Source organism: Aegilops tauschii, chromosome 2, assembly GCF_002575655.3.
Source record: "Aegilops tauschii subsp. strangulata cultivar AL8/78 chromosome 2, Aet v6.0, whole genome shotgun sequence".
Lineage (NCBI taxonomy): Eukaryota > Viridiplantae > Streptophyta > Magnoliopsida > Poales > Poaceae > Aegilops > Aegilops tauschii.
Genome location: NC_053036.3, coordinates 320729672 through 320749268, shown reverse-complemented (window position 1 = coordinate 320749268; position 19597 = coordinate 320729672). Strand labels below are relative to the sequence as shown.

At 44.4% G+C, this 19597-nt stretch overlaps 2 protein-coding genes across 2 annotated transcripts; both read left to right on the top strand.

Annotated features, from left to right (window-relative positions):
• Positions 1-7173: 7173 nt before the first annotated feature.
• Positions 7174-7773, top strand: LOC109756830 (uncharacterized). The gene has a single exon (XM_020315670.2). The coding sequence runs from the start codon at positions 7174-7176 to the stop codon at positions 7771-7773; it is 600 nt and encodes a 199-aa protein (XP_020171259.1).
• Positions 7774-13187: 5414 nt separating this feature from the next.
• LOC109756831 (ribonuclease 3) lies at positions 13188-14552 on the top strand. The gene is made up of 3 exons (XM_020315671.4): positions 13188-13466; positions 13605-13760; positions 13922-14552. Exons 1-3 carry the CDS (start codon positions 13356-13358, stop codon positions 14345-14347), a joined length of 693 nt encoding a protein of 230 aa, XP_020171260.1. The 5' UTR covers positions 13188-13355; the 3' UTR covers positions 14348-14552.
• The last annotated feature ends 5045 nt before the right edge of the window (positions 14553-19597 follow it).

The following is a 19597-nucleotide window of genomic DNA, read 5'->3' as shown; positions in this document are numbered from 1 at the left end:
TCCTTTCATCTCTCATTACTAGATTAGCTCTTGCAATGCTTTGTATAGTGATTAATTTATGAGTTTAGTAATTTGGGAGGAAATATATGTGCTAGTATTTGATTTATATGCAATTTGAGGTCAAAAAAATAACACTTAGTTTGCATATGTAGGTGTGGTTTACTTAGTGCCTTCTAAATCTCCGTCGTAACCACAGTCGATCGCCCTACTGTTCCGTCGCCGGCACCACCTTGTGGTGAGCCTCTTGTTCATGAATGTTTTACATTACCAAATTGATGTTTGTGTGATTTGGATATATAGTTACTCGTATAATTATCTTACCCGTACGTTGTTTGTTATACATAGTGCCATGGTTTTGATATCCGTCCCCGTTGGCCCTCGTCCTTGTTATGATTCGGATGTGGTATATTCTCTTTTAAAACTAGTTGTTGCATTTCGTGTTTATGACAAATTATGCCCATCAAGTTGACATAGATATTTTTGTCTAGGAGGTTTGTGAACCGAAAATTCCAACCGACCCTATTGTCGAGAGGTTAAATTTAGTTGAAAGAGAAAACGAGTATTTGAAAGAAAAATTGAAAAGAATTGAGGGGGAGAAGATGGAATTGGAGTTGCATGTTACCGATGTCGTCGATGATCACAAGATCAAGATGGAGAAAATGCGCTTGAAGATTAGAAAGATTAGAAATATGCCATTGATAGTGAGGCTTGGTATCATTATGCTGTTGGATCAATTGTTACCTTAGTTGCGATCTTGATCGCATTTGTTGTTGCATTTAAATTTTTTAGTTAGAGAGTTATTTGTTTGTTGCATTTAAGTCTTCTATGAACTTTATGTATGAACTTGTATTAATTTGGTCTTTTCGGTGTTGTGTAATGAAGATGAGCCGACAATGGATGTACGATGACCGATGCTCTGCCGAGTACATTAATGGCGTGCAAACTTTTCTGCTTGCGGCTGAGGCAAACAAGCAGGCGGATGATTTTATGCCTTGTCCATGTTTAGTCTGTAAGAATGATCACAATTACTCTACGTCAAGAACCATTCACGTCCACCTGTTTAAGTCCGGTTTCATGCCCCACTATAATCTTTGGACCAAGCACGGAGAAAGAGGGGTCATGATGGAAGACAATAAAGAAGAAGAGGACGACGACAGCTATCCTGGCCATGGGTTCCCTGAATACGATGATACAACAATGGGGGAAGAAGCTGAGCCGGCAATGCGGGAAGAAGTTGAAGAAGAGGCATCAGATGAGCCCGCTGATGATCTAGGTCGGGCCATTGCCGATGCAAAGAGAAACTGCGCAAGTGATTTGGAGAAGAAGAAGTTGCAGCGCATGTTAGAGGATCACAAGAAATTGTTGTACCCGAATTGCGAAGCTGACAAGAAAAAGTTGGGCACCACACTGGAATTGCTGCAATGGAAGGCAGAGAATGGTGTATCTGACAAGGGATTTGGAAAGTTGCTGGTAATGATAAAGAATATGCTTCCAAAGGATAACGAATTGCCCGAGAGTACGTACGAAGCAAAGAAGGCTGTCTGCCCTCTAGGGTTAGAGGTGCAGAAGATACATGCATGCCCTAATGACTGCATCCTCTACCGCGGTGAGTATGAGGATTTGAACGCTTGCCCGGTATGCGGTGCATTGCGCTATAAGATCAGGCGCGATGACCCTGGTGATGTCGAGGGCGAGCGCCCCAGGAAGAAGATTCCTGCCAAGGTGATGTGGTATGCTCCTATAATACCACGGTTGAAACGTTTGTTCCAAAACAAAGAGCATGCCAAGGCGATGCGATGGCACAGAGAAGACCGTAAGAAAGACGGAAAGTTGAGAGTACCCGCTGACGGGTCGCAGTGGAGAAAAATCGAGAGGCCATACATTGATTGCGCCCCGATTCCAGCGGGCTATGCTCGTGTCTTGGTTGATGAGGTGGTGGACCCATATTCGGGGCTAGAGCTTGACATTCCTGGAGGTGACGACGAGCACACACTGGGAGAGGCCATACATCGTATCATCCTATGGAGAAAGGATTGCATCATTTTTCGAAGCCCACCGACACCGCGTCTGCCGACTCCTCCTCGAAGTCCGCCACCGTGTCAGCAGACTCCCGCTCCTCCAAGTCCACGAACGCGTGAGCAGACTCCTGCTTCAAGTCCGGCACAGCGTCAGGCCACTCCTCCTGTTTCAAGTCCGACACCCTGTCAGGCCACACCTCCTGCTTCAAGTCCGGCACAGCGTCAGGCCACACCTCCTACTTCAAGTCCGACACCGTGTCAGGCCACACCTCCTGCTTCAAGTCCGGCACAGCGTCAGGCCACTCCTCCTGCTCCAACTAAGCCACGTCAGCCGTCTCCGCCGCCTAAGCAATCGCAGAAGAGACACGCCGCAGCTATGGTGCGTAGCGGTACGAGTCGAGGTAGTACAGGAAGTACAGGCGGAGACAAGCGATATAAATATGGTCCAAGCAGCCTCGCTCCTCTTCCTCAGAGGCCTTACGACATGACCGAGGAGCAAAACGGTGCAATAGTGCGGGCCGAAGTGGACGCTCATTTTGGACCGAAACCCGCAACGCCGCCGAGGGAGAAAGTGCCTGAGGAAAAGATTGACCACTTCATTCGTATGGCTAGACCACCAGCTCCCAAGCCTGTTGACTCAGACTATGAGCGCCAAATCAGGAAGGCACATCGAGCACGACTACAGAAAGAAGCGAGCTCGAGCTCGAGCCAACAAGCAGCTGTCAAAAAATGCGGGAAAACGTTCCCCAGCTGGGAGAACAGGCGACGCAATCGACCCCCCCCCCCCGCTTGTTGTGCCAACAACACATGAGAGTACGCGCCCCCAATATTATTGTGGGAAAACCGTTTACGTTCCCGAGCTGGGCGATGTGGTAATAACCGAGGAGCATATAATGCAGGCTGAAATGCTCAAGATCACTGTTGGACAACTCCTCGATATCGAGCCCATGTCTCCGCTTAGAGGAGGAAATAAAACGGAAATATGTCCGGGACCAACCTTTGGTCGAGCCCGAGGAGGTCAAGAACCTCCCAACGAGAATGTATGAATTGCATGATTGGTACATGAAAATTACCAAGATTTCTAATCGACAGTCCCTCATGGTGCAAGTCGAGGAAGATCATTACTTCAATAAGAAAGCTCTGTCCGTTGAGTATTCAGAACTATTTCAGTTATTCAATCAAGATGCACTCGACAAATCTATCGTCAGTTGCTATTGTCTGTAAGTGATTTCTTTCTGTATTTAAGTCTCAAGCTAGCTCTAGTGCTCATTGATTGATCATTAATTACCTGTAATTATATATCCTCACTATATATTCTTTTCTGTGGTATTATGCAGGATGAAGATGTATGAAATGAAAAAAGCTGGACGCTATGGCATTGGGTTCATTGACCCAAATACCGTTAATGAATACACATGGAAATTGGAATGGTGTAGACAAGATGTAGAGAAAAACATGGTAGAGTTCTTGAAGCGCCTCAATAGCAATGAAGATATACTACTTCCTTAGAACTTCGAGTGAGTCACACTGTCTTGTACTACAAATTCTGTTTTTGCTTACTAGCTAGATGTTAATAAGTGTATAGGGTTTAGGGCTATAGTTGATTAGTGTTACGCACATGCCCGCTTAATTTATACATGCAAACGTATGCGCATGCAGCTTCCACTGGATCTTGTTAGACATTAAGTTGACGAAGGAAAAATTGAAGTACTGGACTCACTACTTAAAAAAGATAGTGACTACAACATCGTGAAGGGGATAGTCGACAGGTTATTTCAATCATTATTAACTATATCTCGGCCTATTTAGTTCGTCATTTCCTGATATGAACTATTTTTAACAACCTCTTTATTAATTTTCTTTGCCGGCGGGCAGGGCTTGGGCAAAGTACATCAAGGTGACTCCAGGAAAATTGCGACAAAAGCTATGTTGGTATCGACCCAAGGTAAGTAATTAAGTAGTACTAGCTAGCTAGCTACCATATCTTTAATTCTTGTTTCAATACCATTAATTAATTAACATGCTTGATTAATTATTATCTGATTAAATTCTATTCTCGTAAAGGTCCTGAAGTAGGCGCCGGGGACTAAGTGTGTGCATACTACGTTTGCGAGAACATTCGCATGATGGCATCCGAAAGGAGCAGATCTGATAGACAGGACTGGGTACGTTTGCCAGAACACTATTCAGAAATCTTACATGATTGTCGATATCTAGTCACATAACTAATACACATGCATATTGATCTCCTTCTTAGCAGTTCAAAGAGGTGCGGGACCAGCTCCTACCAGAGGAGCGCATATGAGCACTTCAAGAGGATATAGCGGGATTTTTGCTCGACCAGGTCATAGATCCCAAAGGAGAATACTATTACCCGCTACCGCCCCCATGAACCACTTGTCATCGTGCTCCGAAGGCACCAAGGCAACATATAGGAGAAATTGTATATATATACATGTGTATGTGTGAATAATTAATGGTGGTTGTGAGACATTCGATTATATATATATATATATATATATATATATATATATATATATATATATATATATATGTATATATATATATATATATATATATGCATAACGTGTACAATATGTAGTATCGTAAAATACCAGCAAACAAAAAAGAATTAAATGGAAAACACAAAATTAATGGAAAAATAAAAATTAAAACCAACCCCCCCAAACATTTAGTACCGGTTGGTGCTACCAACTGGTACTAATGGTCTACCAGCACCCGGGCCTGGCTCGTGCCACGTGGTGGCACTTTAGTGCCGGTTCGTGCGGAACCGGTAGTAAAGGGGGGCCTTTAGTCTCCACTCTTTAGTGCCGGTTGCAGAACCGGCACTAAAGGCCCTTACGAACCGGCGCTAAAGCCCGGTTCTGCACCAGTGAACAAAAGTTTCAGCAAGCAATGATTGAAGTAAAGTGCTTGAGAGCATTGAGGAGGAGACACTTGTGGGTGTTAGCGAGCTACTCTAGTTTAATTCATAACTCAAATGAAAACTAAATAGCGATAAAAAGTCTATTAAAACCAGACTACCAGAACAAAAAGTTGAATACTGAGATCCACAAGGACACATACCTCTCAGGCTTCATGGAATCACCACAAAGAACGAGACTACCAGAGTACTTTTACTCCTAAATCCCCACGACTATCACTAGATGTTGATGAAGACTACAGTTTTTTTGAATATCTAAGTCCCCCTACCTCACAACGCCATCATGGCAGCCGGAGGCAACGGGACAAGAAGATTCTTCTCCGACGTTTGCTAGGGTTCCGTATCTGCATGAGCTTTTTTCTTCCAATCCAAGATAACAAGAGTTTGGTACCGCCGAAGGATGGCAGCCATGTCTTAGCCCAAACCCATTTAGTACTTCTCTATCACAATGAAACACAAGAAGATAATTAGAGGATGTTTGTGTGTTGTGCTATATCGTATGTGGGGAAGCACAACTCCCCAAATCGCAAATGATTTTTGAAAACGCACAAAGAGAGTGCAACATTCTTTGAGGCCCATTAACGTTTCTACGTAGTTTTCCTAGTCTTTTGTAGTTTTTTGTTTTGTTTTTCTTGCAGGTTTTCTTTTGTTTCTTTTTTGTTTTGTTTTTTCTTGCTTGTTTTTATTTCGGTCTTCCTTATATTTATTTTTTTCATTTTTTTAAATACGCGAGAACACCTTTCCTGATTTTGTGATATGCAAACTTTTTTATAAATACGTGAACATATTTTAAAAATACGTGAGCATCTTTAAATTTGTGATCATTTTTAAAATGCATGAATGTTTTTGACTATGTGACATTGATTTTTTAAAATGTAAATATTTTTTAAAAGATTTTAACATTTTTAAATACATGACTTATTAAAACACATGAACACTTATAAATGCATGATTGTTTGTTTTAATGCATTTACCTTTTTAAACATAAATGTAATTTTTATTTATTATGTTTTTCTTAATAGAATCCTTAAGTCTTTTAAATAAAATAGAAATAACTGAACCTATATGGGTCGTCGCATGTAGACGCCCTTTAGGCGATTTTGTGTGTTAACGTAAACACTATATGGTGCTTAAAGGCGTCGGGGACGTCGGCCGGCCCAGTAGTGTCGAAGCATGCAACCTTTCCCTTCTGTTTTCTTGGTTCGGTTTTATTGTTGCATCTACCCCCCCCCCCCCCCCCCCCCCCCCCCGCCCGAAACCACACGCACACACACACACTTTTTTCGCTTTCTATTCATTTTTATTTCCTCTCCCCCCACACACACCCTTTTTTCGCTTTCTATTCATTCTTCTTTCCTTTTCTTCTTTTTACTTTTTCTAATTCTTTCCTTCATTTCTCGTTTCTTTTGTAAAATAAATGTAAATATTTTCTTTCACCAAAACACCAAAATATTGTACACGTTTTTTAAATATGTGAGGAATATTTTGGAAGTAACATTGAACATTTTTTAAATACAATATGATTTTTATCTTATAGAGATTACCTTTTACTTAAAATGCAGAGACACTTATATATGAAATTATAGGGATATTTTATAAATTCATGTTTGTAAAATACATGAATATTTTTATACAGTACATGAATACCTTTTTTAAAATGTGTTGAACACTTAGTTATATCAATATTTAGTGAGTATAATATGGAGCACTTTATGGGAGCAGACCGATTCATTTTGCATAGGCTTAGGCCATGTTTGGAAACCCTCCACTCCGCTCCAATATTACTGACTCTGTGGAGCTGTGGAGCTCGGTTTTAGCAGCTCCCTGAAAATAAATAAGTTACGGAGAGCGCAGTCGAGGGAGCGGAGAAGAGCGGAACGCGACTATAATCTCCGCCTTGGGGCATGACTTGCTAAGGCCCAGCTGAACAAGCGTTGTTGTTCGCTCGCAATGGGACGCAAAAAAAAAATTTATCTATGCCGCGCGCGTGCATGCATGGGAGGCCAGTGGCCAGACATTGGTTTTTTCTAGGGAAGCCAGTGGCCACAAATATGAAGACGAACATGCCGATTTCCACACGGAGAAGACAACTCTCGACCACACGTACATGCATAAGCTTATTATAATTTGGCTCCATCCTCCGTGCATGCATGCAAGTTTGGCTGTTCAACTCGTTGCATTCCGTGACGAGAGTCTGCGAGTAAATCGACCATGGCGATCGCGACGCCTCACAGCTCCCTCATCATCTTGTTCGTCCTCCTCGTCTCGGCCGCTTCCTTGGTGGTCGATGGTGGCAGCATCGTCAAGGAGGCCTGTGCCAAGACGCCGCAGCCGAGCGACTGCGAGGAGCTCCTCAAGTCCAGCACCGCGACGGACGCGAAAACGCTGGCCCAGGCCGCCGTCGCCGCCGCCGCGAAGACGGCCACCGTGGCTGCTACCGCCGCCAAAGCAGAGCGGGACAAACTCCCCAACGGGAAGACGCAGTGGCGGTGCATGGACAGCTGCGCGGCGGGGTTCGATGAGGCGGCGACAAAGTTTAAGCCAGGCGCTGGCGGGAACGCCGCCGGAGCCGACGCCCAGCTCATGGCGGTGCTGGACTTCGTGGTGGTGGATGAAGATGTGGAGAAGTCCAAGGACTGGGAGTGGAAGTGGAGCTGCAACGAGTGCAAGGCGGACCCCACCGCGCCGGCAGGACTCGTCGCCAAGAACAAGGAGTTCGACAAGATCATGGATATCATACCTGCCATCATCAAGCAGGCAGTCGCCGGCACGGACAATTCCACCAAACCGGCCACCAAATCCAAATCCTAGGGAGCCAACGCTTCGTTATGACGACTACTTTCAACCTTGGCCGTTGATGCATTGCTATTGCGCCATCCCGTCTCGTCCACACCAGCAGGGTGTCGTGATAGTCGTTAGAGAAGCTGATCACTCGAAGCCGGCGACACTGGCTTTAGCTTTAGCACCACAATTTACTGTCGTTATTTCTATTTTTTGGACTAAGCTTTTCGTTCTTAAATTTGTTCCTTTTGGTACATTTTGGATACGAGATGTGCTTTGGTTTGGTACACACTCTTTTCGTAAGGAGATTAAAACATAATCCTTTTCTTTTCGTCAAAGTCGTACCTAAACTTTATAGAAGGCAGAAATATATATATAAGAGATTACAATGGCTCGGCACCACACCTCGATGCCCGAAGCCCACTCTACTCCCACTCTCTTAGCGGACTACTAACAAAACATAGACACTCCCGATCCTCCTGCCAGAACCCACAGTCTTAGTTTTTGAAAAATGAATTCCGTGGTGCCCCAAGCATCCGTCGCTGTCCCGTTCCTGAATACCCGGGCGTTGCGCTGCTTTCATAGAGTCCAACAGATCATCATGACAAAAGAGTCAAACCCTTTCCTGTTCGCTTTGCTGATCCGCTTCCTGCTCGACATCCACCATTCTTCCAATCTGGACTGGATCGTAGGCAAAAGCGTTAGCTCTACACCCGCCTTGTCAAAGCAGAGGTACCACACTTGCCGCGCAAACACACACTGCACCAGCAAATGATCCACCGTGTCCTCCTCTTGGTCGCAAAAGTAACAAGATGAAGTTTCCTCTTGCAAACCATGCCTGCATCTCCTATCAGATGTCCAGACCTGGTACTGGACCGCCAACCATAAGAAGATCTTGCAGGAAAGCGGAGCCCAGCTCTTCCATATACCTCTGTATGATTGGAACCTGATCCCTCCCTCGCAGAGCAATTTGTATGCCGAGGCCGCGGTGTACTTCCCCTCAGTGCACCACTCCCACAGCGCTTTATCCTCCTGGTCCGGGGTCAGCTGTACCGCAATCAAAACTTCCCAAAGCCGGATGAATTGTGCCAACTCATTCGTGGACAGATCTCCTGAGATGTCCATCGTCCAGGCATGGGATAGTAGTGCCTCCTGCACCACTCTCCTGTTCTTCACTTGAGTCTTTACCTTCTTGTCAATGAGAAGGGCAATCTCCGCAATGCGGGCACCATTCACCCATCTGTCTCTCCAAAACAGGATCCTGGCACCATCTCCTAACTGCCACTTGACTAAACTGTTGAAAGCTTGTTGCACATTGTGGCCGGGCGTCAACTTGAGCCCTTGCCAGGGCCGGGTGCTGTCAGTTCTTTGTAACCATTCCCATCGCAAGGCCATGTTTGCCCAAGTCCATTACTCCCAGCCCTCCAAGTTGCTTGGGCCTGCAAACTCTCTGCCAAGATATCACGCACTTGCCTGCACTGACCTCCTCTGAACCTGCCCAAAAGAATGCCTTGCATCCCTTATCAACTTTGTCCAGCGCCCATTTAGGCGCTTCCATGACCATCAGATGGTGTGTGGGTCGTGCTCGCATCACTTGTTTCACCAGGACAAGTCTTCCCGGTCGAGTGATCATTCCCCTTTGCCAATCTGGCATGATTTTGGTTGCCGCGTCCACCATCGATTGCCATTCGGACCTCTTTAGTTGCTTGATACTAAGTTGCAGCCCTAAGTACTTGCATGGAAACCGATCAATCTTCCACGGCAGAGCGTTTTTGACTAGCTCCTCATCTCCCTCCTCTTCCCTAATCAGGATGGCCGAGGACTTCGCAAAGTTGATTTTGAGCCCCGAGGCGGCACCAAAGATCTGCAGGACCCCTTCCACCAATTTGATATCCGTTGTAGTCGGCTTGATGAACATCACCACATCGTCGGCATATAGGGACAACCGTTGCAGGGGGCTGCACCCGTTCATCCTGCTCAGAACCCTAGATTCATGCGCCTTTACCATCATCGTTGTTAATACATCCATCGCTATTACGAATAGCATTGGGGATAGCGATTCTCCTTGGTGCAGCCCGCACACATGCATGAACTTCTCTCCCGCACAGCCATTGACCACAATCCGCGAGCTTGCCGAGGAGAGCAGGACCGCCAGCCATGACAACCATCTTTCCGGAAATCCTTTAACTCGAAGCACCTCAAATAGGAAAGGCCATGACAGAGAATCAAAGGCCCGAGATATATCTAGCTTGAGAAGCACTCCGTTTGCTTTCCTTTGATGTAACCTTCTTGCCATTTGCCTGACTAGTAGAAAATTGTCATGAAGGTTCCTCCCTCGAATGAAAGCAGATTGATTGATTTGCACAAGATCACCCATCCTTGGTCTGAGTCTGTTCGCCATGAGTTTTGAGGACAGCTTTGGCATACTGTGGACGAGGCTTATCGGTCTGAAGTCATTGGCATGGCAAGCTTCCGGGTTCTTGGGAATTAGAGTAATCAGGGCCTGATTAAGACGACCGAAGCCATGCCCGTTATTGAGGAATAACTTGTGCAGGGCTGCCATGACATCTCCCTTTATGATCTCCCAGGCCTTTTGGTAAAAGATACCGATGAATCCGTCCGGGCCCGGGGCTCTGTCAGTTGGCATGTCCTTGATAACCTCCCAAACTTCCTCCTCTGTGAATGGCAATATCTGCTCCGAGAGATCAATAGCTGCCATATCCAATGCTTCCCAATTTAGTGAATGCTCTCTCGCACAATCCTTGCCCAACAGGTCCTTGTAGGCATTGTAGAAAGCCTCCTCTTTCCCTCTTTGATCCGCAATCACCTGTCCATCAACAGAGATTGCCGGAATGAAATCTGGAACTTTGCCCAGTATCCTCATTACATGATCCATGCGTTTGCCGACTGCATTTTTTCGGGTACTAGGCAAACATGACTTTTGCCGGGTACAATTTTTTTTGCACTCGGCAAACAATTCTTTGCCAAGTGTATTTTTTTACATTCGGCAAAGAACTCTTTGGCTAGTGTCTTTTTCTTTGCACTTGGTAAACACTTCTCTTTGCCTAGTGCCTTTTGTATGCACTCAAAAAACATTTATTTTCTATTTTTTATTTTCCTTCTCCTTCATCTTTGCCGAGGACCGCAAACACTTCTTTTCTGTTTCCCTCTCCTGTCTCTTGTTTCTTTCCTTCTTGTACATTGTTTGTTTTTTTTTCTTTTATGCTCTGTTCTTTTCTATATTGTTTATTTATTTTATTTTTTTCCTACCTCCCTCTCCATTTCCTTTCATAGGCATTGAGTGAACTTTTAGGCACTAGATATTTAGTGAATATAAAAAAAATCAACTACAAGTGCATGAAAAAGTTGGTAAATTTGGGTTGATAAATCATATTTGTGTTCTTAGTACATATAATTTAGGCCTTATATAAGAAAAGAGAAGGAATTTTAAACATGTGGGTGCCAAGACTGGACTCTAAAAAAGAAGTTTGTTGGTTTTTAATTCTGAAAAATTCAAACAATGTTCGAAAAGCATGAAACCCGGCAGGGTGCCCTCGTATGACACATACAGGTTGTGGTAAAAAATTGCTAAGGTTTCCCAAATTGAATGACTACACTGCTTAGAAATTGGACCATCTCCTGGGAAGAAACATGGTTTCAAGAGGGGTCGAGTGAAGTTTGAAAGCAATGTGACCACTGCTTCATCTGTTGGCATTGATTTATTATTTTTTACACTCAAGATGCATCATTACATGATCCATGTAAAAATTTGGCATTTTTAGGGTTCGTTTGCTATATTTAATCATTGAGTGCATTTCTAGAATTTAGTGAACATAATAAAAATTTGAATGTGCATGAAAATTTGGCAAAATTGAGTTGAAAAATCATATTTGTGTTAATTGATTTTGTGTTTACGCATTATACAAGGGGGGAGTCCATATATGAGGGTGCCAAGACCCGAACCCAAACATGGAGTTTATTTGTTTTTAAATTTCAAAAATTAAAAACAAAGTCCGAAAAGTATGAAACTTTGGCATGTTTTCACTTGATGATAATTTGAGGCCATGGTAAAATTTCGAGAAGGTTTCGCAAAAGTTGTTACATACACTGTTTGAAATCGAACCATCTTTGTGGAATAAACGTGGTTTCGAGAGGAAACGATTGGGGTTTGAACGCGATGCGACCATCGCTTCATCTGTTGGTCTTGATTTTGTTTGAAAGCGTGCAAAGCCCGGCGCAAACATGTCGTCCAATTCTGCAAGACGGAGAAATGCAGCAATGCTAGTGAGCAGGGTCTAACGGCACAAAAGGAGAGAAAGCCACTGCCAACGGTAAACAGAGCACGAACACAAATCTAAGGTGCTATGAAAGGCAAAAAGTTGGCGACACCGAGTAAGCTCAAAGAAGCCCCTGCAAAACAAAGCGAGAGGAAGGACAGTGTGCATCGCATTCGACAAACGGCATAAAACAACAAATTTGTAGGGAAAACGCAACGACTTAGTAAAAAAGACCGAAACACCCCGACTCGAACAAGCCGGGTACCTCACGGGGCAGCGGTTATGCCCGATCCGGCTCGCGAATGAGGCAGCTCGCCGGGAGAGAGAAGAGAAAGAAGAAGAAGACCAAGTCAATGTCCTGGTGGCACCTTTTTTGCCAACTCAGTCTGATTAAAGGGCCCGACCAATTAGAAAAGTCACCATAGTCTTCCAGTGTATTTTGCTACTGTCAAACATTGCGTGTGGCACATTTTGTCACAAATTGTACTCCCTCCGTTCCTGAATATAGGTCTTTTAAGAGATTTCAACATGAACTACATACGGATGTATACTTTAGAGTGTAGATTTACTCATTTTGCTATGTATGTAGTCCATATTGAAATCTCTGAAAAGACTTATAGTATTTAGGAACGGAGGGAGTACATTGTTAGTTTTGTGCATATCATGACTGTAGTGGTTTTATGCATTTCACTCAAGTAATTGGCAGGTATACGCTTCACTTTGGCCAAAACAAATTGACTGTAACTGCCCCAAGTTCCCAGCGAGATATGTAGCTGATGCAAACGAAACAGTATTTATTCCTTGGTGATTTCTGTACGTTTTAGTAGTAGTATATGCTATCTTTTTATACACCTGAATTGCCATGTATAGTTATAATATCGGTTATTATGTCGATCGTACAGACTTGGACTCTGCTACAGTTGCTCTTATATAGTACTTACTTTAGTAATCTAAACACTTTTATATTAGTTTACGGAGGGAGTACTTATTAAGAAATGACCCAATACGAAATGTCGGTCATAATAAGATGTACCCTTAACCCAGATGGCTGGACACCCGTGAATTCTGCAATTGGTTCGGCTGCTTGGCTTGCACACCTTGCCAATGCCACCCACAGCCATGCTTCCATCTCTGGCATTCCCGCAAGCCCAAAAGTGCAAGCAATTAAATCTCTCCTTGGAATGCACGTTCCGGAAACCTGGCATTTGCCGTGGAGTACGTGCACATCAACGCAGCCTATAAATCCACAACACCAACGGAGGCTTCCATCTCATCTCATCTCCGAGGAACCATCAATCCGAGATAGCTCTACAACCAGCAAAGCCATCCAAAGCCATGAGGTTGCAGTGCTCCCTGGTCCTCCTGATCGCCCTGAGCGTCGGCTGCGCGGCAGCGCAGGAGAGCGGGAAACAGGCGGGCTACGATTTCTTCTACCTCGTGCTGCAGGTGAGTGCGCGTGTGGCCGGTTCAGTTCATCGGGAGTTGCAGCCTTGCAGTTGCCTAGACGTGGTGTACGTGCTGCTTGGTTGCTGATGGATGGTTCGTGCCGGCGGTTGGCCTTGGTGTGTGTGTGTGTGTGTGCAGTGGCCGGGGTCGTACTGCGACACGAAGCAGAGCTGCTGCTACCCGCGGTCCGGCAAACCGGCGGCGGACTTCGGGATCCACGGGCTGTGGCCCAACCGCGACGACGGGTCCTACCCGCAGAACTGCAACCCCGACAGCGCCTTCGATCCCTCCAAGGTCACCCCTTCTTTTCCATCGCATGCGTTATTCGTTTCCTGGAATGACCTTGCGTGCACGCACCGTTGTTCCTTCTCGCACGAGATGCACCACAAAAGATAAAAAAGCGAGAGGGATGGTCCAAACCAAAAGTGACGAGAAATACTATGTGTTGCGTGCAGGTGAGCGACATCCTGAGCAGCCTGCGCAGCAGCTGGCCGACGCTGGCGTGCCCGACCAACGACGGCCTCCGCTTCTGGGCGCACGAGTGGGAGAAGCACGGCACCTGCGCGCAGAACCTCTTCAACGAGCACGGCTACTTCCAGGCCGCCCTCCGCCTGCGCGGCCAGCTCCGCGTCCTCGACGCCCTCGCCACCGCGGGCATCTCCCCCGACGGCGGGTACTACACGATGGGGGCCATCAAGGGCGCCATCCAGGAGGGGACCGGGTTCGCGCCTCACGTCGACTGCAACCGCGACGAGTCCGGCAACAGCCAGCTCTTCCAGCTCTACTTCTGCGTCCACGCCGACGCCTCCCGCTTCGTCGAGTGCCCCGTCCAGCCCGGCGGCAGGCCCTGTGGCAACAGGATCGAGTTCCCGGCTTTCTGATCATTATCTCCTCCAACCCAAGGAGTTTCATGTGTTCCTTAATTTGCCTCCCGATTCCTAGATATTCATTTGGTTTTCATTTCTTGCCGCTGGCAGAATAAACTGAGGGTGCATATTCGAACATGTGCTCGTTTTCTTTCTTTCCCCCCCTTAATTTTCATGTTAATGACCTGATCTCAGGCAGCAATTGAAGTTACGACGAGCACTGATCAGTGATCACTAAACAAACTAAAGTATTAAACTCATAGTAGTATTTGCCATCCGTGAAGCTGGTGGTTCACAGGTTCAATGTGTTGTGTACACGCCACAACAATTTCACCAGTCACCCGTACCGCAACACAAAACACCTGAACTCTAGCAGATATATTTTGAGATACATTTTCATGGTTGTGAACTCCGGTTGTACCAAAACCGTTGGCGGGGGTCATCCAACGACTCCAGATAGACCACTGGCCGATCGAATGAATGAAATTTTCTAGGACACTGCTAAGTAGCATGGACTCTAACCACACTGGCGCACCAAAACCCTCCACCTGCGCCTTCCGCGTTTTCTTTCCGATGCACGCGCCGCTTACTGCGCCGCATTCATGCCGCCTCAGAGCACGCAGCGGCTGACATTGATGCCCCGCGATGTGACCGGAGAGAGGGCGGCATTGGCCGACGTGACCTCTCGGCAGCCACTGCTTCAATGCGGGCGTAGCTTCCCGAGGAACCAACTCCGGCCGATGTGCCGCATCGAAGCGGGCTGACCATCCCTTCGCCTGGCCTGGCCGTGGTTATGTAGGTTGTGCTTCGGCGAAGCACAGAGCCGCAACCCCCCTCCCCGAGCTCCGCTGCACTCTACTACTTGTGAGTTGCGTTGCGATTTTCCCCGAAAAGGAAGGGTGAAGCAGTACAGTAGAGATAAGTATTTTCTTCGGTGAGAACCAAGGTTTATCGAACCAGAACGAGCACCAACCAAACCCTAGTGAACAACACATGCACACACAAAAGCAAATACTTGCACCCAAAGCGGGCAAGAGGGTTGTCAATCCCCTTGAACTCATTACTTGCAAGGATCAAATCTTGTATAGGTAGATAGATAAATTATGAAACAAAATAAAAGTAAATAAATTGCAAGAAAGACATTTTTGCTTTTTATAATATAATCAAAGTAGACCCGGGGCCATAATTTTCACTAGAGACTTCCCTCTCGAAGACATAGCATACGGTGGGTAAACAAATTGCCGTTGGACAATTGATAGAAAAGCGCATAGTTATGACATATTCATGGCAATGATCGTGTATATAGGCATCACGTCCGTGACAAGTAGACCGACTCCTGCCTGCATCTACATTACTCCACCAATCGACCGCTATCCAGCATGCATCATGGTATTAAGTTCATTACAAACAGAGTACACCTTAAACATGATGACATAATGTAGACAAAGTAAACTCAAGCAATATGATTAAACCCCGTCGTTTTACCCTTAATAGCAACAATACAATACGTGCCTTGCTACCCCTTCTGTCACTGGGTGAGGACACCGCAAGATAAAACCCATTACAAGCACCTCTCCCATTGAAGATAAATCAATCTAGTCGGTCAAACTAAACGGATATATCGAAGAGAAATACAAAGCTATAACAATCATGCATAATAAAGTTCAGTAAAGACTCGATTACTTTCAATGAATAATCTGATCATAAACCCACAATTCATCGGACCTCAACAAACACACCGCAAAAGAATATTACATTGGATAGAACTCCAAAAAGATCGAGAGAACATTGCATTGAAGATCAAAGAAAGAGAGAAGAAGCCATCTAGCTACTAGCTATGGACCCGTAGGTCTGTGGTGAACTGCTCACGCATCATCGAAAGGATGCAAGGATGATGTAGAAGCCCTCTGTGATTGAATCCCCCTCCGACAATGTACCGGAAAAGGACTCCAGATGGGATCACGGAAGAACAGAAGCTTGCGGCGACGGAAAAAGTGTTTCGGTTGTCTCTCTGTTGGTTTGGGAATATTTGTGAATTTATAGAGGTGGAATTAGGTCAAATGGAGCTACGTGGGGGCCACCAGCTCAGAGGGTGCGCCTACCCCCCTGTGGCGCACCTTGTGAGCTCGTGGCTCTCCTGTAGGTCTTTTGGCCTCCTCCCGAACCTTCTAGGGTTCTTTCTGCTCCAGAAAAATCACCGTAAAGTTTTATCATGTTTGGACTTCATTTGGTATTGATTTTCTGAAAAGCCAAAAACAAGCAAAAAAACAGGAACCGGCACGGGACACTGGGGTAATAGATTAGTCCCAGAAAATGATATAAAATAGCATATAAATGCATATAAAGCATCCAAGATTAATAATATAATAACATGAAACGATCAAAAATGATAGATACGTTGGAGACGTATGAACATCCCCAAGCATAATTCCTGCTCGTCCTCGAGTAGGTAAATGATTAAAACAGAATTTTTGATATGAAATGCTATCTAACATGTGTATCATGTAATCTCTTTACAGTATATTACTGAGAAATGATGAAGTAACAATATCAAGATAATAATATCCATGAATATAAGAAGCATAATCATTACTTTTCTAAAATATACGATTGTTACTTGTGAGCTGCGTTGGGATTTCCTCGAAGAGGAGAGGATGATACATCTTATTTCACGATCCCATATGGATGCCTTTTCTGGTACTCTGCATCAGGGCGTAGTTTACCATAGACCTATGGATCCATAGCTAGTAGCTAGATGGCTTCTTCTCTCTCTTTGATCTTCAATACAATGTTCTCCTCAATGTTCTTGGAGTTCTATTCGATGTAATCTTCTTTGTGGTGTGTTTGTTGGGATCCGATGAATTGTGGATTTATGATCATATTATTCATGAATGTTAATTGAGTCTTCTCCGAACTTTATTTTGCATAATTGTTATAGCTTTGTATTTCTCTCCGATCTAACCGTTTGGTTTGGCCAACTAGATTGATTTATCTTGCAATGGGAGAGGTGATTTGTGATGGGTTCAATTTTGCGGTGCTCTATCCCAGTGATAAAGTAGGGGACAAGAAATGTATTTGCATTGTTGCCATTAAGGATAAAATGATGGGATTTATTTATATTGATTGGATTTACTTTGTCTACATCATGTCATCTTGCTCAAGGCGTTACTCTATTTTATACTTAATATCCTAGATGCATGCTGGATAGCGGTCGATGGATGGAGTAATAGTAGTAGATGTAGGCAGGAGTCGGTCTATTGTCTCGGACGTGATGCCTATATACATGATCATTGCCTTGAATATCGTTATAACTATGCGCTTTTCTATCAATTGGCCAGCAGTAATTTGTTCACCAACCGTATGCTATGTGTTTGAGAGAGAAGCCTCTAGCGAGAACTATGGGCCCCGGGTCTACTTTAATCATATATAAAAACACACAAAATACCTTGCTGCAATTTTCTATTTTATTTTATTTTATCTTTATAATTTATTTATCTACCACTATGAGATTTAATCCTTGCAAATAACCGCCGAGGGGATTGACAACCCCCTCGTTCGCGTTGGGTGCAAGTATTTGCTTTTGTGTGTGCAGGTGCTATTCACGAGGTTCTTTGTGGTTCTACTGGATTGATAACCTTGGTTCTTAACTGAGGGAAATACTTATCTCTATTATACTGCATCATCATCTCCTCTTCGAGGAAATCCCAACGCACCTCACAAGTAGCAATCGTGTATTTTGAAAAAGTAATGATTATGCCTCTTATATTCATGCATATTACTATGTTGATATTGTTACTTCATCGTTTTTCAATATTTACACTATAAAGAGATTACATGATACACATGTTAGGTAGCATTCAACATCAAAAATCTATTTTTATCATTTACCTACTCGAGGACGAGCAGGAATTAAGCTTGGGATGCTGATATGTCTCCAACGTATTTATAATTTTTTATTATTTCATGCTATTATATTATCAATCTTGGATGCTTTATATGCTAGTCTATATCATTTTTTGGTACAAACCATCCTATTAACCCAGTGCCTAGTGCCAGTTCCTGTTTTTGCTTGTTTTTGGCTTTCCAGAAAATTAGTACCAAACAAAGTCCAAACACGATTAAACTTTACGATGATTTTTTCTGGACCAGAAGGGATCCTACAAGGTTCGGGAGGAGGCTAGAAGCCATACGGAAGAGCCACAAGCTCACGGGCTACGCCCTAGGGGGGTAGGCGCGCCCCCTGAGCTCGTGACTCCCATGCAACTACATTTGACCTAATTCCACCTCTATAAATTCCCAATATTCACAAACCAACAGAGAGCCACCCGAAACACTTTTTCCATCACCGCAAGCTTCTGTTCTTCCGCGGTCCCATCTGGAGGCCTTTTTCGATACTCTGCCGGAGGGGAAATCGATCACGGAGGGCTTCTACATCATCCTTGCTGCCTTCCGATGATGCGTGAGTAGTTCACCATAGACCTACGGGTCCATAGCTAGTAGCTAGATGGTTTATTCTCTCTCTTTGATCTTTAATACAATGTACTCATCGATCTTCTTCGAGTTCTATCCAATGTACTCTTATTTTGGGGTGTATTTGTTGGGATCCGATGAATTATGGGTTAAGGATCAGATTATTCATTGAAAGTAATTCAGTATTTTCTGAACTTTATTATGCATGATTGTTATCGCTTTGTATTTCTCTCTGATCTATCTGTTTGGTTTGGCTAACTAGATTGATTTATCTTCAGTGGGAGTGGTGCTTGAAGGAAATATGCCCTAGAGGCAATAATAAAGTTATTATTTATTTCCTTATATCATGATAAATGTTTATTATTCATGCTTGAATTGTATTAACCGGAAACATGATACATGTGTGAATACATAGACAAACAGAGTGTCACTAGTATGCCTCTACTTGACTAGCTCATTAATCAAAGATGGTTAAGTTTCCTAGCCATGGACATGAGTTGTCATTTGATTAACGGGATCACATCATTAGGAGAATGATGTGATTGACTGGACCCATTCCGTTAGCTTAGCACTTGATCGTTTAGTATGTTGCTATTGCATTCTTCATGACTTATACATGTTTATAACTATGAGATTATGCAACTCCCGATTACCGGAGGAACACTTTGTGTGCTACCAAACGTCACAACATAACTGGGTGATTCTAAAGGTGCTCTACAGGTGAAAGTGCGTTATATCGACTAGAGGGGGGTGAATAGGCGATTTTTATGAATTCTTCACTGAGGAATTTGCCAG